Genomic DNA, 26,629 nt, shown 5'->3' on the forward strand with positions numbered 1-26,629 from the left:
ATTGTCCAAAAGCACACTGTGCACAGTTCTCTTTTTCTCACACTGTCCAGAGGCAGACTGTGTCACTAGTTCACTTTTACTCACATTGTCCAAAAGCAGACTGTGCACAGTTCTCTTTTTCTCACACTGTCCAGAGGCCGACTATGTCACAGCTTGCTTTTTCTCACATTGTCCAAAAGCACACTGTGCACAGTTCTCTTTTTCTCACACTGTCCAGAGACAGACTGTGTCACTAGTTCACTTTTACTCACATTGTCCAAAAGCAGACTGTGCACAGTTCTCTTTTTCTCACACTGTCCAGAGGCCGACTATGTCACAGTTTGCTTTTTCTCACATTGTCCAAAAGCACACTGTGCACAGTTCTCTTTTTCTCACACTGTCCACAGGCAGACTGTGTCACAGTTCACTTTTTCTCACACTGTCCAGAAGCTTTGTATGTTTCTTGGGCATGCTTACAAAGCTAAATCTGGTCTGCATTTGGTAGAAATGGTAAGGCTTCCACAGAAATCAGATGTAAGACTTATTTTTTACTTCTACCCTAATTTGGTTTAACCAATATGGATTGAACAATTTATAGGAATTTTTCTGAAGGGCATGAATGCTTTATTAAAATTTTGTCTAAGGTGGCCTTGCTAGCAATGATGAAGCTTATATAGAAACAGTGAATAAAAAACACCCTGTTGTCTTGCTATAGAAATTTGCTGCTTCTACTTAAATTTGAAAACTTTCTTCAACTTATTATTCAAAATCAATTAACTAACAAAGTAACACAAAACATAACAGGAAACCAGAAGTAGTGAGAAAAAATCTAAATATTTCTTTTTTATTCTTACATCTTCTACTTCAAGTGACATAAAAAATGATATCAAGAAATGGATCAAGCAAAGGTGATATCAAGAAACTGGTCTATCAATCTAGGAATGCCTGTTTGTGCCCTTAGTGCAGAAAAAAAGGTGTTCATTAATTTTGAGCAAACTGAAACACATTTAACTTTCTCAAATATAATGTTTTATTTCAGTATTTCTACCAAATTCCCTTTGGTTGCATTTTGAGAACTCCTGGCACAATACTGAACTCTCTTTGTCCTCTTTCTTTTATATTCCTGATATTCCTGGCTCAATACACCTACTGACCTTTAGCTGGATCAGAAGGAGACAACTCTGAGACATGACTTACCAGGGGAGATAATGGATAACCAAAAGGGTACGGAGAAAAACAATCTGGGGAAGGAAAACTCAATGTATTAACAACATCTCAATTGTTGAGTGCAGAATTCATAAGCTAGATGTGATTATGAATGAAGAATTAAATATTTTAAAATATGGATAATTCAACTAAATATTTCAGCGCGGTTACAGGTTTACAATGGATGTGATGGTGAATGAAAAAAGGAAACAAACAATGGACAAAATGAAGCAAATATTTCAGGAACTCTCTTTGTCCTCTTTCTTTTATATTCCTGATATTCCTGGCTCAATACACCTACTGACCTTTAGCTGGATCAGAAGGAGACAACTCTGAGACATGACTTACCAGGGGAGATAATGGATAACCAAAAGGGTACGGAGAAAAACAATCTGGGGAAGGAAAACTCAATGTATTAACAACATCTCAATTGTTGAGTGCAGAATTCATAAGCTAGATGTGATTATGAATGAAGAATGAAATATTTTAAAATATGGATAATTCAACTAAATATTTCAGTGCGGTTACAGGTTTACAATGGATGTGATGGTGAATGAAAAAAGGAAACAAACAATGGACAAAATGAAGCAAATATTTCAGGAGACAAAGATTAGAAAGAGACATACCTATGATGCCAGAGCCAATAATAGAATTAATGAAGTTGAAGGATGTCATAGGGATGTTGGATTGGTCAGCTTCAGCTTTCTTGCCATCATCAAAAAAGTGGCGGGATTCACTCATACTACTTGTCTCAGAGAAGTCCGAGTTGGTCTGAAATAGCAAACTGAATGCGTTCATATATAATGTTAAGCAAAAATAAATTTTCATCAAGTGCAAGAAATCCATGGAAAACCATACCTCACATGCAAAGTTTGAACATGTTTCACCTGTGTTATATTAATCATAACACTACCAGTATTTCTAATGGTATATTAATAATATAACACTATTACTACTTCTATGTTATACTAATCATACAACACTGCTACTATTACTACTTTTGCTATACTAATCAAAAAACCATTTCTACTATGATGTTATATTAATCATATAACACGTACTACTTAAATGTCATTAATCAAATAACACTACTAGTACTTATGTTATAATAATCATATAACACTACTAGTACTTATGTTATAATAATCATAACACTATTTCTACTGCCATGTTATATTATTTATATAACACTTACTACTTCTATGTCATACTAGTTATATAACACTACTAGTACTTATGTTATAATAATCATAACACTATTTCTACTGCCATGTTATATTAATTATATAACACTTACTACTACTGTGTTATACTAATCATATAACACTATCACTACTTCTGTTATACTAGTAATCATAACACTATTTCTACTTCTATGTCATACTAGTTATATAACACTACTAGTACTTATGTTATAATAATCATAACACTATTTCTACTTCCATATTATATTAATTATATAACACTTACTACTACTGTGTTATTAATCAAGTAACACTACCACTACTTCTGTTACACTAATCATAAAACTATTACTACCTGTATGTTACATTAATTATATAAAACTATTACTACCTGTATGTTACATTAATTATATAAAACTATTACTACCTGTATGTTACATTAATTATATAAAACTACTAATACTTGTATGTTACATTAATTATATAAAACTACTAATACTTGTATGTTACATTAATTATATAAAACTACTACTACTTGTATGTTACATTAATTATATAAAACTATTACTACCTGTACGTTACATTAATTATATAAAACTATTACTACTTCTATGTTACATTAATTATATAAAACTATTACTACCTGTATGTTACATTAATTATATAAAACTATTACTACCTGTACGTTACATTAATTACATAAAACTATTACTACCTGTATGTTACATTAATTATATAAAACTATTACTACTTCTGTGTTACATTAATTATATAAAACTATTACTACCTGTATGTTACATTAATTATATAAAACTATTACTACCTGTACGTTACATTAATTACATAAAACTATTACTACCTGTATGTTACATTAATTATATAAAACTATTACTACCTGTATGTTACATTAATTATATAAAACTATTACTACCTGTACGTTACATTAATTACATAAAACTATTACTACCTGTATGTTACATTAATTATATAAAACTATTACTACCTGTATGTTACATTAATTATATAAAACTACTACTACTTCTATGTTACATTAATTATATAAAACTATTACTACCTGTATGTTACATTAATTATATAAAACTATTACTACCTGTATGTTACATTAATTATATAAAACTATTACTACTTGTATGTTACATTAATTATATAAAACTATTACTACCTGTATGTTACATTAATTATATAAAACTATTACTACTTCTATGTTACATTAATTATATAAAACTATTACTACTTGTATGTTACATTAATTATATAAAACTACTACTACTTCTATACTATATTAATCATAATCTCCCTCCTCATTACACACATGCCATCTTATCCGATAACAGAATTCCAATGTTTCTACATTACATGTATGTTGTCAAATAAGTGGATTCCATACAAATTAGCGGATCCCATTCAAATAAGTGGATTCTATGTATCAACAAAAATCAGTATTGCAGAGGAAGCCATTCTGAATTTCATTCATTAAAATAAACCTATCACATGACAGGATCATGTGATGAAATACTACATCACAATGTAAATGAAAAGTAAAAATTAATTCATTTTTAAAAAATATTCAAATGCTACTTCCAGACATTTCTTAGCATGAATATGTTTAACTGACCTGTTATTAAGACCATTCACAGTCAGGAAACAATTCTTAGGCTGTGTTGTACATTGCTGCAAAAGAATGTTATGCCCTTTGTTTTTGTTTTTTTGTTTGCACCCAAAACAGGGAACCCATTCTGCCTTACATGTCTGAGACTTTATTCTGGCTTGATGGAAAAGGCAAAGGTTGTTCTGATTAGTGAATAGTCACTGAAAGTAGTCCAAGAATTTACTAATGTGCAAAGTGTTCAGTATCGTGTGACTATTTACAATGAAACCCATAGCAACCAATTCATAAAAATTGGAATTATTCTTGTTTTGAAAAGCATTTACCCAGAGTTGCCATCACATGTGTAATCAGCAATCAGGGTCTGCCCTCAATCAGAAAATGCTTGACTTTTTCCAACACATAAAAACTAGGGTGTAAATAATAGCAATCTGAACTGCCCACAAACTGATGGTTCTTATCAACAACTAGATACCATGACATCACTAAAAAGCAACATAAGAAACAGCTTCTGACCACTGAAACTGAATGGAAATATTTGTCACATGAATTGTCACATAAAGTTAAATGAATAACATCAAAAATTTAAAACTGCAGCATTTTATTGAGTGATAAAGACCGCACTGGTGGCCTAAGTGGTTAGAGCATCTGCATTGGATGCAGGAGGTTGTGAGTTCCAACCCTGGCTGAGTCATATCAAAGACTTATAACAATGGTTCTAGCTGTTGCCTCACTTGGCACTCAGCATTAAGCAGTTAGTGTTAGGACTGGTCAGGCTGGTGTTAGGATATATGAATGGGTTGGACACAATGCTACATGTCTGCGACATGATGCCCCAGTGCTAGATATTACTATAAACTGCCACACTGCATACATCGTAAGCAATATGAATGAATAATTGTTATGGCTGCGTTCAAAATTTATAAAAACACACACACAATGATTGTTGAAAAACTGAGGGTTATTTTTAACACCTTTCATTTTATGAGAATCTGTTCATCAAACATCAAGCCAAATTTTCATCTGACCAAAATTTACCAATCTGGAACTATCAATATGACTATCTCTGTCTCTCTGTCAGAGTTTAAAGGTTATATGACTCGCATAAGAAAAGATGATTACGTTCCAAATGGGTCCGGTGTATTTGATTTAAGTCATTAGAGGAATAAAGAGTGCAGATACCAATCAGCTGTACATTAAATGCCAGCAAGTCTGGTTCCGTCTTAAGTCTAGTTCCATCTCAAGCCTGGTTCCATCTTAAGTCTGGTTCCATCTTAACCCAAGACTCGAACCCACACAGACAGAGGTAACCATAACGGTGATCACTTTAGACCACTCAGCCACTTGGGGCCCCCATTTTATAAGTAAATCAACTTATTCGTAATGTTGGGTAAACTGCACCTCCAAGATTCTCGTCAACTTCGGTTTTTTCCTAATGATGCTACATTCGATGTGAAAGTCATACATGCTAATATAAAAACCAGCATAAATATACTTCTAAACAGCCCTTCAAGTCATACATGCTAATATAAAAATCAGCATAAATATACTTCTAAACAGCCCTTTAAGTCATACATACTAATATAAAAACCAGCATAAATATACTTCTAAACAGCCCTTCAAGTCATATATACTAATGTAAAAACCAGCATAAATATACTTCTAAACAGCCCTTTAAGTCATACATACTAATATAAAAACCAGCATAAATATACTTCTAAACAGCCCTTCAAGTCATACATACTAATGTAAAAACCAGCATAAATATACTTATAAACAGCACTTTAAGTCGAGATATTCCAATATGTCATTTAACTGGAACAAGTAGTTCCCATGACAGCTATAAGCATGTTTGTTTAACCATTTACCAATTTTTAAATTTTTTTAGAGGCAGTAAACTAAAATAATCCATTTACATGTACAAACACTGCAGCCCCAGAAAGGAATAAAGATTAATTTCTAATATCACTTCTTGGAGTCCAAAGAAATGCAGTCATTTCAACAACAAAAAATAATGTCAGCATGATGATATATGGCAGAAAATCTTTCTGTGCTGCATTGCAGTGATCTCTCATGACAGGACACATTAATTTTAGAGCTCTTCCTACATCAGCTATCAAGTTAACTGAATCAGTGATCAGCTATCAAGCTACCTGTACCAATCATCTGCAATCAAGTTACCGGAATCAGTCATCAGCTAACAAGTTACTGGAATTAGTCATCAGCTATCAAGTTACCTATATCAGTCATCAGCTATCAAGCTACCTGTATCAGTCATCAGCTATCAAGTTGCCTGTATCAGTCATCATCTATGTATCAGTCATCAGCTATCAAGTTACCTTTATCAATCATCAGCTATCAAGTTACCTGAATCAGTCATCAGCTATCAAGTTACCTGAATTAGTCATCAGTTACCAAGCTACCTGAATCAGTAATCAGCTATCAAGTTACCTTAAACAGTCATCAGCTATCAAGTTACCTGAATCAATCATCAGCTATCAAGTCACCTGTACCAGTCATCAGCTATCAAGTTACCTGATCTGTCATCAGCAATCGGTCATCAGCTATCATGTTACCTGTATCAGTCATCAGCTATCAAATTACCTGAATCAGTCATCAGCTATCAAGTTTCCTAAATCAATCAACAAGAAATTTCAATAACAATACCATACTTAAGTTAGTTTTAGTAATCAAATAAACCATTTCTACTACAATTCCATAAACATAAACTCAAATTGGATTATGTCAGTAACATAACTAATGTTATCACTAATTGTAATATCTGCTATCCTTGAACAAAAATTAAAACTCTTATTCTATCAGTAGCTGATAATGTTACTGCAGTCATGGTTTCCCTCGAATAACCTCTGTTTTTGTAAGGAACCATGGTTTCCCTCGAATAACCTGTTTTTGTAAGGAATCATGGTTTCCCTCGAATAACCTGTTTTTGTAAGGAATCATGGTTTCCCTCGAATAACCTCTGTTTTTGTAAAGAATCATGGTTTCCCTTGAATAACCTCTGTTTTTGTAAGGAATCATGGTTTCCCTTGAATAACCTGTTTTTGTAAGGAATCATGGTTGCCCTCGAATAGCCTCTGTTTTTATAAGGAATCATGGTTTCCCTCGAATAACCTCTGTTTTTGTAAGGAATGATGGTTTCCCTCGAATAACCTCTCATTTTTGTAAGGAATCATGATTTCCCTCAAATAACCTCTCATTTTTTGGTATTGTCATTGTTGCCTTGCTGTGTGAATCATAATTTCCCTCAAATAGTCTCTCTTTTTTATGGTAAATGCCAACTTACTGCTTGAATCATGATTTCCCTCAAATAGACTCTCTTTTATAGTAAATACTGACTGGTGTAGATGGTTGGTAATTCAAGCCCCCTTGTCCCTGTTTAGTGTTGGCCTTTGATGTTGCATTTTGGTTATCTCCTTTGCCTTCCTTTCCTTTGATGTTGCATTTTGGTTATCTCCTTTGCCTTCCTTTTCCATACACTGTCCTCTGATGTGATATTGCCGAAAATGTCAAATTATCAAGATTTAAGCTATGAGTATGGGAAATTGCTAATGATGATGAATTAACTAGAGGAAGGAAGCAACGTTTTCAGTTCTATTTTGTTGGTTGGTTTGTTTTTACTGCCACTTTTGTGGCAGAGTGGTCTAAAGCACTCACCATTACGGATCACTGCCATCTCACCTGTCTGCTTGAGTTCGAGTCTCAGGCTTAATTGGCCAGTGTGGGTACATGAGAAATTTTCCTAGTAGCTTCTCATGGGTTGGTGGTTCTTATAGTGGTTTTCCCTGGTTTTCTCTCCACCATTTATACTGGCTTCAATGTATAGTCAATCTTGTGCTGAGAAAAAGCATTAAACCATATTACAACAACAACAACTGCCACTTTCAGTGCTCACTTGGCTATATCATGGCCCAGGAAATGGAAGTGAGGTAACTTTCTCATGGACACCCAAACTGGCTTGAGTTGGGATCAAATCCATGAGCCTTTAGATTACAACTCTGATGCTCAAACATTTTTTGCAAAATTCCTCTTTAGAAACTTCACATGGCTGGCTTTATGCAGCCATCCAAAGGACCTTGAGCTGTGCATACGATCCTTTAATTGTTTTAATTTTTGTACAGGTCGGGCAAAAATAGACTTACATAGGAGATGAAACTGTATCCACTTATCATTTTTTCAAAGGGAAATTGTTATGTATGGTCATTCACAGATTCTGAGCTGTCTAAACCTGAGGAAAGGAATTATTTCTTTTGGAAACATTAGGGGCTGCTGTCTATGATTGGGCAGAATGAATTAAGGCATACATTTTTCAGTAATCAGACTTTAAAGTGACAACCTTGGTCAAAATTCTTTAGTCTGAAAATCTCCTGAAAGAGGTAAGAGTCTCAACTCCATGGAAAGCCTAAAGACAATAGTGCTTTCCTCATTAAACAAGAAAGGGACCAGGTGGCCATCTTGTAAAAAGAAAGACAGGTTTTAGTGCTAGGATGTACAAGTTCTGAAAGAGAACAGCAATAAGGTATGCAATTTTAGTTTCACATAATATTCTATTATTTGATTGTTTGTTTTATGCAAATGTGTTTGCTATGACTAGGTTTCCATATTATGTATTGTTTATTCAATTCATCAAAATGTGTTGATGCTAGAGTTGTTATGCAATTTATTTTATTCAATTTCATGGAAAGTGTTGATGCTATAATTGTTATGCAATTTGCCTTTTAATTTTACAGTTATTAGTTCATTGGTAAAATTGATTGCATGCAATCCAAATGTTCATACATGTAGGATTTCATAGGGTTATATGAAATAACTTGCTTTGTTTGTTAGGACGATACAGATATCATGAGTTAACAATACTTATCTCATTATATCTGATTTTGTAATGTTTTAATAATCTTGTAGGCTAAGGATTGCTGTGAGTTACAATTTGTGAATTTCATGCAGTAGTAATCAAACATGTAGTAGCATATGTAAAATAATACGGTAATATTCGATAGACTCTCATTTGGTAATTTAAGACCTGCTGCTGGCAGCGAGGTCAATGTCCTACCATACTAAGTCATAATATATGCAGTGTGTGGAGCCAACATGCTCTGAATAACGTGGGTGCATTTTATGTGCGTCTTACAGAGTGGGGTATATAAAATTATGGGTAATTTTGTCATTCATGGAACAGCTTTCTGAGAGAGACGGGACAGTCTGAAGACAGAAGTCTGAGGATAGGAAGGACGAGGTCAGAATAAAAGGACCAGGAAGTCCATGACGGGGACAAAGCATAGAGCTTAGGAAGGATGAACTAGGAGACATTGATATACAGTCAGAAAGAGAGGAAGGTGATGCAAATCAATTGTGGACATCTGTGATCTTCTCACCTCTTGTTATTATGATGAAATAAATCTAAATTAGACACACCTGTTAAATTCTATTGATATAATCTAACTTGAATTGGAATTGCCGTTATTAATTTGTTCTGATTAAATTTGTTATTTTATTGTCAAAGGGGGTTCATATTGCTATATATCTTCCAAGTATTCTCGCTCAGTTCTCTGTTGAAATTCTATTCTTTCACTCCTGCCGGGCTATAATATCAAGGGAGGTCATCCTCTAGATAACACCAGCCAAACCCAATTAACTACCCCTCTTAATAAAGGGCGATATTACAATATCATAAAAATGAAGCTGTCCCATAAAATAAAAATGTCAATTTCAGAACAACTCTATTGTTTGTTAATATCATTTTAAAGCAAAGATTGTTAAATCGATGTTAACACACTTTATTGTTCACTGCTTCTGTACTGTAATATGCACTGGTGCACTGGTCCATTAATAGAAACAAGTGTTGTTGTTGTTGTTGTTATAAGATTTAATGCCATTTTTCAGCACAAGATAGTCTATACATGGTGGCCAGTATTAATGGTGGAGTTAGAACCCGGGAAAGCCCCGGAAAGAACCGCCGACCCACAAGAAGCTACTGGCAAGCTTTCTCACATATCCACATTGGCCGAGCCTGAGTCTCGAAACCATGCAGACAGAGGTGAGATGGCAGTGATCTGTGACAGAGAGCACTTTAGACCACTCACCCACTCGGGGCCCCTAGAAACAAGTGAAGCACTTCCCTAAATATGTGTGCATGTACGTGTACACATGTCTACATGTGAGTTGTGCATGCCTGCACTTGTTTGTGTTTGAGTATGTGTGTGTATGTGTGTTATTACTTTCTCAATGAGTGTAACAATAATTGATAGTGAAGAAAATTAACAAAATTTCTAGATGCAGAAACAGTGTACAAGGGGCACTGAACAGACTATTTTAAATTAATCTCTGAAAAATAGTAATTTGTTTTGGGGTACAGCAGCACAAGAATGTTATTTAATGCCAAGGCAATTACAGAAAATAAACTTGCCCAGCAAGACACCATATTAGCCAATCCAGACTGATCCACTGGCTCCTATAATTGCAAACAATTTTTAAACAGATATTTCAAAACGCAACATTTGTACACTGATTTTGTCTATTGTATACAAATATCACTATCTTTGCAAACAAGTTCTCTAGCACTAAAAAGGCTGATAGCAACAAAATAATTGAGGTATTGATTCAGCCTGCTCTGAGTTGTAAAGAGACAAATAGCAGGCTATCTTCTAAGAGAAATCTAACATGGGTTCCTGCACAGAATTAGCAGGATGTAATGTTATGAATATTATATGAGAAGCTACCTGTCCCAAAGACATGACCCAGACAAGCTACCTGTCCCAAAGACATGACCCAGACAAGCTACCTGTCCCAAAGACAGGACCCAGATCATGTCCTGTCATAGAGCAATGACATATTTTTTCATCAAAGTACAAAGACAGATCTACAGAACAAACAACATAGACCCTGACCTGCTTGTAAACTGCATAGATCCAAATCTTCTGTCACACAATTCACTGCTAGATCTGGGTCTATTCAGTCTGTAAGGACTAATCTACAGAACAAACAACATAGACCCTGACCTGCCTGTAAACTGCATAGATCCAAATCTTCTGTTATACAATTCATTGCTAGATCTGGGTCTATTCAGTCTGTAAGGACTAATCTACAGAACAAACAACATAGACCCTAACCTGCCTGTGCATCATGTGAGTCATGAAGATCAGGGTCAATGTTATTTGCAGTGGGACTAAACTTATAAGCAAGTACATATGGTAAAAACTGGCTAATTCAAATCAGTGTACTCCCACAGGAAGAATTAAATATGCACCATTAAATTTTGCAAGATAACCAGTCAAAGACATCAAAAATGAAGCAAAAACATTTATTGGTAAGGAAATGTATCTGTGCCTAACATCACATACAAGGCTTGGCTACAAGTTTTTAATGTCCCATGAGATGTACAAGTCACTTCAGCCAGGCATTTAAATTCCTTTGCTGAAGATGCCATAGAGTTAAATGTCAACCTGTGACATTTTGTTTTTCAATGCTTGAAGTCAGTGCTAAGGTCCTTAATGTTACAAAATATTACAAGAATTTTAGACTTCACAAATATGTTCTCAAAACCATATTGTATCATTTCCATGGTGGGAGGTTTGGATATTTTTTAACAGCTAACGCTTATAACACTTTACTGGTCATGGTCATGACCTTCCTAATGACACCGACACATCGAACCCAGGCTTGCCTTCACGAACCTGTGATCCGTGGATTGCAAATCCAATATGATTTTGTATTTATCTGCCATGTAGCAAATAAATAGACAGCACTGTAATTAAGTTAACCATATTTGAATCCTCATCTTCCATGTATAACTTTGAAATTTTTGAAAGGATAATATAACTCGGCCCTCTTAAACACTGACATTCTAAGAAACGGTTTTGAGAACCTATCTGCGCAGTTACTTGGTGATATTTCTTTTTTAATGATTCTATCGTATCAGAAACTTCCAGATTTTAGTGACATGGAATCCTAAAAGCCTTTTAATGTTATGGACCTCAGTGCTAAAGTCAAGTGTCTAAATGATAAAGATCAATATTTGACCCTCAGGCATCATCAGCTATGGAATTGATAAAACCTTTGAAATAAAATATTCTGACTTTAATACCACCCAAAAAAAGAAACCATTAATCCAAGAGGTTTGAACATTTCATCAAAGATTTTTTTAAATGTATTTAGGACAACTCTGTTCAAAATTATGCATTAGAATGCAAGTTGAAAATCTGCTGCTCAAAATTTCAGTCACAAAAAAAAGTGGACCCTATTGTCAACTTTTACAAATTATTTTTTTAAAGATGTTTTATATCTTAATGTGTGTGTGATTTGGATTTTTAATGTAGTTTTTAAAAAATTTCAGTCATATCGCTACGATGTCTCCAGTTTGACAGTTTATAGTGATGTCAAGCACTGGGGCATCATGCCACAGACATGTAGCATGATGTCCCACCCAGTCACATTATCCTAACACCAGGCCGACCAGTCCTAACACTAACTTCTTGATGCTGAGCGCCAAGCGAGACAGTTGTTAGTACCATTTTTGTAAGTCTTTGGTATGACTCGGCCGGGAATCAAACCCACGACCTCCCACATCCGATGTGGACGCTCTAACCACTAGGCCACCGGAGCAGTCACATCTTAATGAATTTTGTTTTTTGAAGCAAAAAAAAACATAAATACTTTTTTTTAACAAGACAAATATGTAAAATATTGACAGACTGCTTTATCTGCTTATAAGAATATAATTACAGATACAATGAGGTCTACAGAATTTCAAGTGTTTCTGACAAACATGCTAATAAGGTTTTGTGCAAAAAAGTCCAAAATAAAGAGTTAAATTTTTTAATGTATATAATAAATGAATAACAGCTGCAACAGCCTTAATTTTAATGTTCAAATACAGAAAATTAAAATAAGCTAATACAATTTCAATTCCAAGAAGTGTTTGCTTGATCAAGCTAACAAAGTTATTTTGTTCAAATCCAAAGAAATTTTTTAAAAAACTGATATAATGGACAGAAAATCCAATCAGGTCATCTACATACTTATCCATATTAATAAGCTAGCCAAAATTAATTAGCCTTGACAGTGTTTTAACCAACAAGCTACTCTGGATAGAAAGACAAATAACAGACATACATGTGGATGTGGAATCCTTCTGTTTCTGTTTTTAAATATCTGCATGTTCTACAGCCATCCATCTTTTCAATTATATGAATTTTTATGTCTCTAATGTTAAGGGCACACAAATCAACAAATATCACATCTCATATCTTTTACTTACATGCATTTGATAAAGACAAACATAACTTCCTAGGAAATGAGTTGTAATAAAATTGAGCACTGATGCCAGAAAATAATTTCCTTTTTGTCCCTGTATAAATACCAAAAAATATGTGCAAATCTAAATCCTAGGCTTTTACTGTCAAAATGCTCCATTGATTTTCATTCAGAACAAGTACAACATATTGACCTGGACCATCTAGCACATAATTAAAATGCCCAAAGACATACACAAACACATCAATAGAGAAAGATCATACAGTATTTCTCCCATTATAAGCCCGGGGAACCATCCTAATAAAACTGATGGAAAGAGAGGTGGGTTTATTGTCAGAATGCTCCATTGATTTTCATTCAGAACAAGTACAACATATTGACCTGGACCATCTAGCACATAATTAAAATGCCCAAAGATATACACAAATACATCAATAGAGAAAGATCATACAGTATTTCTCCCATTATAAGCCCGGGGAACCATCCTAATAAAACTGATGGAAAGAGAGGTGGGTTTATTGTCAGAAAAAGATATACTTAGCAAATATTTGCCAATATTATTTAAAAATGGGAATGGGGCTTATTATCAGATAAATATGGTATGTGTGTTACGGGGATGGAGCTTATGATCAGATGAATATGGCAGACCTGTACTTATGAGCCATAATTATTGATTACTTAATTTATATGGAAAAATATGAATGAATTTTACCCTGAGCAATGATGTAACATGATGTAAGAGAGCACATCATTGCTCAGAAAAACCAAACGAACAAAATGACAACATTTTCCCATTCAAATATAGTTAAGCATTTATTATATACTCATTTTTCTTATCATATTTGATTCTGACATGGATTGATTTTATCACCCCACATAATGCTTGTATCAAAAAGAAGTACAGGTCATACTTGTGTATAAGTGCCCATCCCCCACCCCCTTCTGGGAGAGACAAAAGCCAATATTTCTATGATCATCATCTACGTCAGGGTCAAGTCAGATCCAGCTGATGGACAAGAAGAACAAACTAACTTTCACAACAGATACCTAATCCTCAGGAGGCCTGCATGTGTCTCAAAACAGTAATATTCTTTATAATGTATCTGAATTCACACACAAATCCAGTACTGTATTCCTTTTAATACTCATGTGTTCCTTTAAAGATTTTTGGAAACAACTCTTTTTGGTCAAAATTCACACATTTCTTTTACTGGCTCCAAGCTGTTTAATTCCAGCATGCCTTGAAGACGATGCTAAAACGTATATGTCTAATGATGTCCCCTACCCGTTTAACATAACTGATTAAGATTAGTCTAAAAAATGAAATCAAATATTTTATTACAGTGTGACTCTATTAGGAGCAACATTCCACTTCAAAGTGGAGAGCTCAAAGCATTTTCAATGGAAGAAAACTCTTTCAGTATGCATTCACACATGCCAGGGGACGTTATTTATGATTTTATTGGTGAGTTTAGGATCTTTAACCTCATGAAATTTGCTGTTAATAATAAATGTTAAGTGCATAGTTCAAAGTATTTATAACAAACATGGCATTTCCAAAATTTGATGGGCAAGCAGCTTTCTGGAGAGGGCAATAGGAATTTTGGTGTGCCCAGGGCTCCAAACACAATACTTATTATATTTTGGCAACCCCAGGGTTCCTAACACAATCCTTATGGCATTTTGGTGTCCACATGTCTCTTAGCACAATATGTATAGCAATTTAGTGTACCCAGGGCTCCTAACACAATACTTATGGCATTTTGGTGTCCCCAGGGCTCTTTGCACAATACGTATAGCAATTTGGTGTCCACAGGTCTCCTAACACAATACTTATGACATTTGGGCATCCCCAGGGCTCCTAATACAATACTTCTGGCATTTTTGTGTCCCCAGGTCTCTTAACACAATACTTATGGCATTTTGGTGTCCCCAGGTCTCTTAACACAATTCTTATGGCATTTTGGTGTCCCCAGGTCTCTTAACACAATACATACAGCATTCTGGTGTCCCCAGGCTCCTAACACAATACCTACTGTACAATTAATAGCCATGTCAAATCTCTGATTAAATAGTTTTTGAAGTATACATTTATTATTTTAATATAGTTTGGTGTAATTTTAATAGAGTTTTTGCCATCAGCCAGATATCCTTTTTTGTTTCTGGCATTGTTCTTGTCATACAGGGAAAAAAACTTTTCTGGAATTCAAAACAAACCCAAAATGACCCATCCTATATGGCAAATTTACTGATGTTACTCAAGCTTCTCTTCTGATAATATAACTTAAATTTTATGATAATTAAACCTGTCAACATCATTCAATTCCAATCCTTAAATAGTTTCCACCTACTCTGAGCTAATTGGTAATTTGTGTGTGTCATCACTCTCCCATTTAATGTCTATGCCAGACAACAAGCCCATCCTCCATTTATACAAAAAAATAATATAATCAATGATTACAAAGCTCACTTCTAAGTAGTTTTTAGCAGTCCACAGCAGCTACTATAAATATTAATTATCATGCAGAAAATAAATTCAGATAAAAATGATCTTGATAATGGAATCTTGGCCCGTTTCTTTAACTAAAGTTTGGTTTTTATAATTACATTTTTAGAACTTAGAGTTCAATCAGCACTATGTGCCCAATATTATGCTAACATTCTCTTAAATCACACACACACACACACACACACACACACACATCAATATAAAGGTGAGAGAAATCATTGTCCTTTAAATATGCTTTAGAAGCTTTTATCATTTTCCATCCACAGAAGCCAGGTTTTACTGGGTGAAAGTAACAGGCTTTAAATAACTTGGAGTGAAAGCCAGTATGACAAGCATAGTTCATGCATCAACAATTACCTTGATTAGCCACTACAACTGAAGCCTCAAACGAATGGTGTACAGAATACAGTCCACTCCTCTAATTCCTATACCCAATGAAACGTAAAATAAACAGATAACCAGCTAAGGGTGACCTAACACAATATGCACTGTATAATAATTCATATGGAAATTTAACCAATAAATTAACATAAACTGACATGCATCAAAATTATCATGTTTCATAAATAGAACATAAACAGCACCCAATAAATGAACTGTAAAAAAAAAATCAGCAAAGTTCCTGACACATAAAAATATAGGTCGCATGGACCACTTTTTTAAACAAGGGTATAGTATGTATCAAGACTAAGTTTCATTAATTGTGGTAGGATGGTTTGCCTAAGGCATGAAAAGTATAGGATGAAAAATAGGGCACAATGGCATACTTTTGCTTTTTTGGTGTGATACTAACAGAGATGTTTATCATCATCAATGTCTTGATTCTAGCAAGAAAAGTGCCTGAGAAGTGAACATCAAAAAAGGTAACCCAAGAGAGCAAAGCAAAAAACATAATGACCTACACTAAAAATAAATAGGATACATCATATAAAATAAGTTTTGATATAGAAAGTTTGAAGAAAATGCATTTTTTTTCAACTTACATAGGTCTGATAAAGTTGTTAATTTTCTGTTAATTGCACAAAGTATATCACTTGAAAGATAAGGTATTGAGAAGAAGAACAAATACTTGTTCATACCGAAAGACATAACCTATATCTCCACTTTTGGATCAAGTATGTTGATGCATGCTGGAGCATTTTGGAAAGAAATGAAGAGCAGCACATGTCAACTTAGCCATTGGCTATATTGTACACAAAATATTTGTATCATTTACACAACCTGGTACTGAGCAGAAAATATTGATTGTTGATTATGGCCTGTGGTTTAATATCCATCAACATCGAATATGATGCTGAATAAAGTCAGATACTAGTATAATTTATTTTAAGGACACATGTACTGGTTTTTTTTATTTGTTTTCTTTAGTTGGTGTTGATTTGACCTTTTACAGCACAACAATACAAGGTCATTTAATGCCATGGCAACTGTAGTAAAGAGACTTGATCAAGGACACACCATGGTATCTGACCCAGGCTGATCCAAGGATTAGAACCTGGAGCCTATCTGTTGCAAGTCCAGCATGCTAACCACTGAGCCACTGTGTCTCCACTCTTTCCTTTAGACATGGACAAACCATGCATACATCAACATTTACAATTGGTCTAAGTCATGTTACGTATATCTGATTTAATTTATTTTAATTTTATTGTTTGTTAGTCAGCTTTAAAAATGTATTTTTATTGTACATGCTATTATAATATAATCTTGTTTACTTTATTTGGAAAATAATTCTGAAAATAGTTTGACCGTAACTGTTCATTTTGTAAACACCTAAGGCTGACCTGGTTCCTGACCTTAATTCAAAATTAGTAACAGTCACGTGAACAAGTTTTTTGCACAATATGCAAGTTTTAAACCATTACTTAGAGACAGATCTCAACAGGTCTTTGAAACACTGGGACGTAAAGGTGTTTCTTTTGTTGTGTCATTTTGGGAATTACATTTTAATGTTTATTCAAATTATTTGGATTCAAAAGGATTAATTCTTTTTTTTCCTGGAAATATATGTGTGCTCATTCAGAATTCTTGGACAAAGAAATTTCATTAATTCAGACACTGGAATATTTCTTGTGTTTCTACAAGGAACTGTAGACAACAGCACTGAACAGGATACAGCATACATCATCACCTTCCATCTTGGATTCTCATCGGGACTCAAACTTGAAATCATTAGAACATTTTATTATTAGGACTTCAAAAATTTTATTATTGGATTATTCTTGGATTAGTTTTGGATTTTATTCTTAAAACTGTAAGTTCTTTTTTTTTAAATTATTTTTACAGTATTTTTCCAGGGATATATATAATTTGTTAAATTTCAATGCTTGTTATTTTCACTCTTTCTTGTGGTACTGTTTATTTGAGCCTAAACATGTAGCAGCTGAGACAAAAGTCAATAGTAGTTTTTATATTCCTAACACCAGAACTTCACTACAATTCACTGTACAACTGTGTAATTAAGACAAATATCACAACCTTTTATAACAATACATAGAAAGGAAAGTAATTTTTTTACTGGTTATTATCTATAAAAATCAAATAAAAATATGTAAAGAGCCCCTTTATATTTAAATCTATTAAAGAAAAATACCTGTTGTTAATAATGAATATAATGGAGTGAGTGTTCTAAAACTTGTCATTACATTGTTCTACTGACAACTTGCACCACGCTTTGGTGGAAATTCCAGTCTACAAATATATGGCTTGTCTGCAAATCTTTCAAAGCAGTTGGTGGAAAATCAATGCTCAATCTTGAATTTCTTTCTATCTGCATGGATAATTTATACTTAACATTTAAGTTCCAAAGTAACGTGAAATTAGGCAACAAAATAAATGACAATCTGATTGATGTATACAGCATGTAACCCCTTACCTTTCTAAACGTAATGGTACAAATATGTTTTAATTATTATAACAGGACTGTCTTAAAACAAGATGGATAATTTAGGAAGACGATTATCAATAAGGAATTCTGTTTAAACAGCATAGTCACTCACCTGACTTCTGCTGAATATGGAAGATCCATCCCCTGGGGAACCAGCCCCTGAGGTCCTCCTGGCCCCAGGCCCTGACTGTTGGTCCATCACTGAAGGTCAAGTTCACAAGATAATTAAGGACTTTTTACTTCCGCTTCTTCATCACCTGAAATTGTACAAAAAGTCCATGTCAGTCCTAAAAACGACACAAGCTGGCTTGCATTCCTGGGCTTTGTGCTACAAGTCATTTTTAAATATTTGAATTACACATGCCACCTAAACACAACTGACAGCAAAAAAAAAATGGAGAAGGCTTCATGTACTCATTATCACATATATATATATATATTCTTTAAAATAACCATTTTTTGTCTTCTAAAATATATCCTAATGATTGGAACAAACTTCACAAGTACAGTAAAATCTTCATTGAACAGGACTACCTGTCCTGAGAGACCACCTTCAAGCATGGATTAATTGGTGATATTGCTTTAATACCTTTTCTGAGAGACCACCTCATCTGAGTGTCCAGTGGGGGTGATTGGGAAGGGTATAATTGGTTTGACTGTACCTGTATATGGTGAAAAATTAATTTAGAACAAGTAAAAGTAAGTACAACAGATTTAAAATAAAATATTTCAAATAAAGAGTACCTTTCAAGTTGATTGATTACAGCATTTTCTTGACACTACCTGATTCATTTTGATGACATTGGATTCAACAATGCATTATGAACTAAACATGTAGAAAGTTACAGTCTGGAGCCATTAATGCACATAACAAAGGCAAAGAAACAATGAAACCATAGTATACAGTAAAACATTTTGAATGTCACTTGACTTTCTGATTCTAATAGATAATTGTTGAATGTATTGTTGCATTACAGTTAGGGTTCTAATAGATCATTGTTGACTGTATTGTTGTGTTAGGGTTAGGGTTCTAATAGATCACTGTTGACTATTGCTGTATTAGATTTATGGTTCTAATAGATCATTGTTGACTGTATTGCTGTTAGATTTAAGGTTCTAATAGATCATTGTTGACTGTATTGCTGTGTTAGGGTTCTAATAGATCATTGTTGACTGTATTGTTGTGTTAGATTTATGGTTCTAATAGATCATTGTTGACTGTATTGCTGTGTTAGGGTTATGGTTCTAATAGATCATTGTTGACTATATTGCTGTGTTAGGGTTAGGGTTCTAATAGATCATTGTTGACTGTATTGCTGTGTTAGGGTTAGGGTTCTAATAGATCATTGTTGACTGTATTGTTGTGTTAGGGTTCTAATAGATCACTGTTGAATGTATTGTTGTGTTAGATTTAGGGTTCTAATAGATCATTGTTGACTGTATTGCTGTGTTAGGGTTAGGGTTCTAATAGATCATTGTTGACTGTATTGCTGTGTTAGGGTTCTAATAGATCATTGTTGACTGTATTGCTGTTAGAGTTAGGGTTCTAATAGTTCATTGTTGACTGTATTGCTGTGTTAGGGTTCTAATAGATCATTGTTGAATGTATTGCTGTGTTAGATTTAGGGTTTTAATAGATCATTGTTGACTGTATTGCTGTGTTAGATTTATGGTTCTAATAGATCATTGTTGACTGTATTGTTGTGTTAGGGTTAGGGTTCTAATAGATCATTGTTGACTGTATTGCTGTGTTAGGGTTAGGGTTCTAATAGATTATTGTTGAATGTATTGTTGTGTTAGGGTTAGAGTCCTAATAGATCATTGTTGAATGTATTGTTGTGTTAGGGTGGTCCTAATAGATTATTGTTGAATGTATTGTTGTGTTAGAGTTAGGGTCCTAACAGATCATTGCAGACTGTATTTTTGTGTTCTTTGATGCATAACACTTGCAAACCTCTCACAATGAAGAAAGGTTCCACATACAGGTCCAAGAGGTATCCACATACAGAACAAGGTATCCACATACAGGTCAAAAAAGGTATCCACATACAGGTCAAAAAAGGTATCCACATAAGGTCAACAATGTATCTAAATACAGGTCAAATGATTCCACATACAGGCCAATTAGGTATCCACATACGGATCAACAACGGATCACATACAGGTCAAAAAGGTATCCAAATACAGGTCAAAAAGGTATCCACATACAGGTCAACACGAAAGATAAGACTGTAACACGGGTCTACAGCTAAAATGTTTCCAAAATAAATGTAGCCATACTTTACTAATTCTGGGTCAATGAGAACGAAAATGATGCTTGAAATTGTTTATTGGCTCTAGTTTTATAGCTATGATACTGGGTTAGTATATATGACCCTTGAATTGGGAATAGTGGAAGATATGTGAGTTATAATGGAAAGGGATCTCAGTTTAAACCAGAAATGACTAAAAATACATCTTTGATTGGATCTATGAATAAATCTATGACTGGGTTTGGACAGTACTTGCTTTTTCAGGAAAAAGAACGGATTATGCAATCTGAAGCTGGTATTGCATCAAACATGAGATGAACTGCATTACATCACTCTGCTGAACAAATTGCCCTATATCAGCTCTAGAAATCATATGGTGTCATGCACTCTCATTTGTCAGTGTTTGATGTTGCAAAGGGACACATTCCTGTTTAGTCAAAGTGAGCAGAGTAGCCTTGCATTTGTGTCAACAATGCAGATAACTTCTGCTATGTTTGAAGTGAAGTGACTTCTGCATCACAAAAGTGCAGTATTACCACTATGGTTAAGAAAAACTATCACCTTTACTTTGGCTGCAAAATTGGTGATCAGGACAAGAGGTGGACCCCACACATATGCTGCAATACTTGTGCAACAAATCTTATTCAATGGTTGAACTGGAAAAGGAAATCTATGCTTTTTGCAGTGCCAGTGATTTGGAGAGAGCCAACAGATCATATCAGCAATTGTTACTTCTGTGTGGTGCCCCCAGTTCGGAATTGTCAAAGAAGAAAAAGTGGAATCTAAATTATCCAAACATTCCATAAGTTATACACCCAGTAACCCCACAGAGAAGGACTGCTGGTTCCTGATGCACCAAAATCATTCTCACGTGAATCAGACAAAGAAGAGAAAGAGGATGAAACTTCTAGTCCTGAGCCATCAATGTCACATGACCCATATTTTCTCCTATCTTCCTCCTCTGAACCACACCTCATTACACAAGGTGAACTGAATGACTTTGTCAGTCATCTGGAACTATCCAAGAGTAAGGCAGAGCTGTCGGCACTAGACTACAGCAGTGGAATTTCCTGGCGGATGATATAAGGGTTTCCATATTCCGTGACCGTCAAAAGGATCTTGTCCCATTCTTCTTCATGGAAGGGTATCTTGTAGCCTGCAAAAACACTGATGGTGTGATGGCAGCCCTCAACATCGTTCATGATCCAGATGAGTGGAGACTGTTCATTGATACATTGATGATTCTTAAATCTGTTTTGCTGCATAACAGCAATGTTTTGCCATAAATTCCATTTAGTCATGCAGTCCATATAAAGGAAACCTATAAAAACATGAAACAACCTTTGAGGTGCATAAATTAAGACCAACATCAGTGGCAGCTTTGTGTCGATTTAAAGGTTCTTGCTCTCTTGCTTGGTCTGCAGACTGGATACACAAAGTACTGCTGTTTTCTCTGTGAATGTTATGGTCGTGTGACAGATTCCCGCTACATCAAGAGAGATTGGTCACTCCGACAGTCATTGGAGCCTGGGAGGAAAAGTGTTCGCATCCACCACTTGTTGAATCAAGTTGGATCTGATGAAGAACTTTGCCATGTTTCTTGTTTGCCACTCATTGCTGTATCATTTTTTCTTTTATAATTAAATAAATATTTAGGAACTTTACAGAAATTTAATGTGGTTTTTTATATCATTGATCCAAACAAAATAAAGAAGCAATTTTTGATACATCATATCATATCAATGAGTGTAACAATAATTAAGTACAATAATTCTAAATTGTCTATTAGTTCTATATTATCAATCCTCTGTGGTATGTCAACACCTGCTTTGACATTCAATATCATTTTCTTTTTCTTTTCATATAGTCCTTACTAATTAAACTTGAAAACCATATAATTGTAAATCAGAATGACCCTCACTCACTCAGGGATTTAAACAGTTGATAAAATTCAGCTTGCCCAAGGCATTCTAACTAGAAAACTGAGCTTGCCCTTGGGCAATATGAGCTTGCCCTTAGAAAATATGAGCTTGCCCTTAGGAAATATGAGCTTGTCCTTAGGAAATATGAGCTTGCCCTTAGGAAATATGACCTTAGGAAATATGAGCAGGCCCTTAGAAAATATGAGCTTTCCTCAAGCATAAAATCCCATCATAACTAAAAAAAACAATATGAAGATAAATGCAGTTTAAGGAAATCATAATTTATTTTAGTTTTGTTTTCTTTTTTTCTTAATTGGCACCTTAAAGCTATATGTTGATAAGTATTGTTATACAAAAATATATATGAAGATAATAAATGTAGATGAGGAAGAGTTAGAATGCAGATAGAGCAAAAATGAAAAATTAGACATGTACATGTATATGGACATATAAATGGATTAGTAGAAAAGATTTGGAAAGAGCTAGATTAAAATAAAACGAGAATGATTTAAGTAAAATCTTTGAAATGAAATATTAAACAACCGATAACAGAACTGAGTTAATTTAATCTCACACACACACACACACAAATGTGTTAATTTTATCACACACACACACAGCTGTGTTAATTTAATCACACACAGAGAGAACTGTGTTAATTTAGTCACACACACATAACTGTGTTAATTTAATCACACACACACATACACACAGAACAGTATTAATTTAATCTCACACATATACAGAACTGTGTTAATTTCATCACACACACAGAAAACTGTGTTAATTTAATCACAGAGAGAACTGTGTTAATTTAATCACACAAACACACGCACACTAAACTATGTTAATTTAATCACACACACACATACACACAGAACTGTGTTAATTTAATCACAAAATTAAATCACACACAGATAACTGTGTTAATTTAATCACACAGAGAACTGTGTTAATTTAATCACACAAACACACAAAAGCTGAACTGTGTTAATTTAACCACACACACACATACACACAGAACTGTGTTAATTTAAATTTAATCATGGTTTAATACATAACATTTTTCTTAATCTAAAATGATTATGTAGATTTGAGTGTCCATCCAGAAAAAAGAACAAAGTAAAAAAAAGTATATCAATAAAAGTATTCCATAAATATCAGTCATTTTACTCTGGGTCTTTTTTTTTTTTCTTTTTTCCTCTGGAGTGTGTTATGTCCACCCACGTCAGCTTCCCTTCCTCAGTAACAATTATCATTTTTTTAAAAACCTATTCGCATACTCTCCCGTTTGTTTTGTACCCACCTACCGATATTAAAAACGAAAAGCATATAGGAATAATATATGCGCTGAACATTGTAATTTAATTTATACATTCATCATTGCTAACCTGAGGTTGTCAAGGGACCCCTAATACTGTCAACTTACTGGCGTTTCAAACCAAATGGAATCTCTCCATGTAAACAAGCAGCCAGACTGCTCACTGTCCTCTGGTGTCTAGAACAGTCCATTTCAGTAAAAACTGTCGTCTGCGTTCGATATCTTCGGTGTCTAGTTTTAATATTTATTTTTTTAAAAATGAAGAACAAAAGGAAGGCAATCATGTATACATGTGTTCAAAGAGATGTAACTCCAACATTTACGGAATTAATGAGTTTATCAAATAGGGTGAACTGCAACACATCTGTTGCTTAAAACATAGACTCGCTCAGGCAAATATGGCGACCGTGTTACTGACGAAACTCCCGTTTAATTCGAAATGCCAACAGGTTGACAGTATTTGTGACCCGCTTACGAAATCAGGTTAAAATTATAAACTGATTAATGAAATGCCTAAGTTTGGTGCATTCATTTTATATCCTTTATATTTTTTGTTTTTGAAATCGGTAAGGAGGTACAAACAAACGTGTTGGTGTGCGAATACTTAGTTATCTTGAAATGGCGACATGCATCAAAATATTTGAAAAGCAGATATTTAAGAATGATTCCAGAACACTTATTTTTAACTATTTAATTGTTTGACCAGCAGTAAGTATGCACTGGTTTCCGGTAATTATCAAATAAACAAAATATTGTAAACACCGCTTGTAGGTGCTACATTTTTTTGTTGTTGGATGGGTGGAGGGTGTCCCGTCTGATCTTTGCTGACCACTCGAGTCGGCCCCCTCTTTTTTGTTATGTTTACCCGAAGGCTTACATGTATATTTTGCCCGCAGACTTATTTGTGTGTTTTAGTGCTATTTTTCATTTAGTTCCTCTACATATTTGTCTGCTATATGTGTTTGATTATATATATATATATATATATATATATATATATATATATATATATATATATATATATATATATATATATATATATATATATATATATATTTATATTCAAATTACAGTTTGCAAATTCAATGACTCTATTGCGAAATCCGTTGTATCCAGCTCTTCATCAAAAGTTAGATTGTACACGTCTTTAATTTTCCTTTTCCTTTCACTATCGTCAGATGTTTGTGATTTATCTATTTGCACATCCTGTTGTAGAGATCTCTTTTTCTTTGGGTTTACCTTTTCTGTCTGTTCTTGTTCTTTTGTCTTCATTGTGCTGTCTTTATGTCCCTCTTGTTTATCTTTGGGTTGTTTCTCGTTGAGTGGCTGGGTTGTTAGTTGCTTATTTGGGTGCTCTTGTCTCTTTTTGTCTTGTACTTGCCTGCTGTATGTGTTTCCTGTTCCTTGGTTTCGGTTTTGGTACCTGTGTGTCTTCTTGGTCCCTCATTTCATTTTGCCTGGAGGTATTGGTTCTCTGTTATGTATAACGGATAGAATTCTTGTTGTTGGGCATTTCCGGGGAGTGTGACCTACTTTTCCGCACTTGTTGCATTTTCTATGAAATATATATGTATCATGATAGCACAAACAAACCATGTAGAAAGAAGGCTTTTATTATTGTCTTCAGTTTGTCTTTCTCTATCTCCAAAATTCTCACTCCGTTCTTGATGGGAAAACCGGGATGTGTATCCATTCTTGCCCCTGCAATGTTATTTGGAACTTCTTTTTCAAATTTTTCTACTGTGGCATCGAGTGGAATCTCTAATGGATTTTCTGATAAGTGAAACTCCGCTGTCTTTTTAAAAAAAATCTTCCTTATAAAAGGCGGTGGTTCCCCTATTTTTATAATGAAGTTTCCACAGTCTAATTCCCCATACGGCAATATGGGTTCGTTTCCTTTAGGTCTTATGATATAGACATCTTCCCCTTTTCTGTTTAGCGAATCTGTAAGGTTGATTAATTTTTGTTCAAAACATTTTAGATGGTCAACATTCTTGCCATACTTGGTCTTTTTTCCAGGTTCAACTTTTCTCATATATATATATTTCTTGTGCCCCTTCTTTGTATGTACATTCTAAGAAGGCTCCTTCTGTTGTTTCAATTCTCCTGGTGTGAAAATATTGTCTCCATTTCTGTAACTTCCCTATGTCTCGACATTTGCGTTCAGCATGTTGCAACACGTGCTTGTTGTTCAGTCAATTTGAATCTTGAAATTTTTTCAGTTTTGTAATTGTTGTACAAATTGTAGTTTTTATACTTTACGTATATTGTTTCTTGATTCTTAGTCCACTCTAGAGTAGTAATATTCTTCTTTAGTTTGCCATGGATTTGCCAGCGGTTATCGCCTTTTTGGTTTGCTTTGTACGTGCCATTGCCGATGACAGAACATAGCTTACTTCTCAACAAGGAGTAGGTCCTATCAGAATTTGCTACATTTTCGTTACATCAATCACGCTTCGAACGAAAACTGTTGGT

The 26,629-nt window shown here is 34.2% G+C and overlaps 1 protein-coding gene across 6 annotated transcripts in view; it reads right to left on the reverse strand.

The window, feature by feature from the left end:
* LOC149781011 (putative sodium-coupled neutral amino acid transporter 11) overlaps positions 1-26,629 on the reverse strand; it is a 135,000-nt gene that overhangs the window by 54,411 nt on the left and 53,960 nt on the right. For 5 of the 6 annotated variants that reach the window (XR_016415194.1, XR_016415193.1, XR_016415192.1 and 2 more), the window contains exons 2-3: positions 18,772-18,916; positions 1,812-1,956 (exon numbers count right to left, since the gene is read on the reverse strand). Coding sequence is in view for 2 of the 6 variants with exons in the window: in XM_089938127.1 (XP_089794253.1) it covers positions 1,812-1,956; positions 18,772-18,858 (232 nt within the window). In the remaining 4 variants the exon portion in view is untranslated. Of the gene's footprint in view, positions 1-1,811; positions 1,957-16,129; positions 16,200-18,771; positions 18,917-26,629 lie in introns of those variants that run through there. The other variant, XM_089938128.1, reaches the window with a different exon arrangement.

Source organism: Sinohyriopsis cumingii, chromosome 16 (genome assembly GCF_028554795.1).
Source record: "Sinohyriopsis cumingii isolate HCF-2022 chromosome 16, ASM2855479v2, whole genome shotgun sequence".
Classification (NCBI taxonomy): domain Eukaryota; kingdom Metazoa; phylum Mollusca; class Bivalvia; order Unionida; family Unionidae; genus Sinohyriopsis; species Sinohyriopsis cumingii.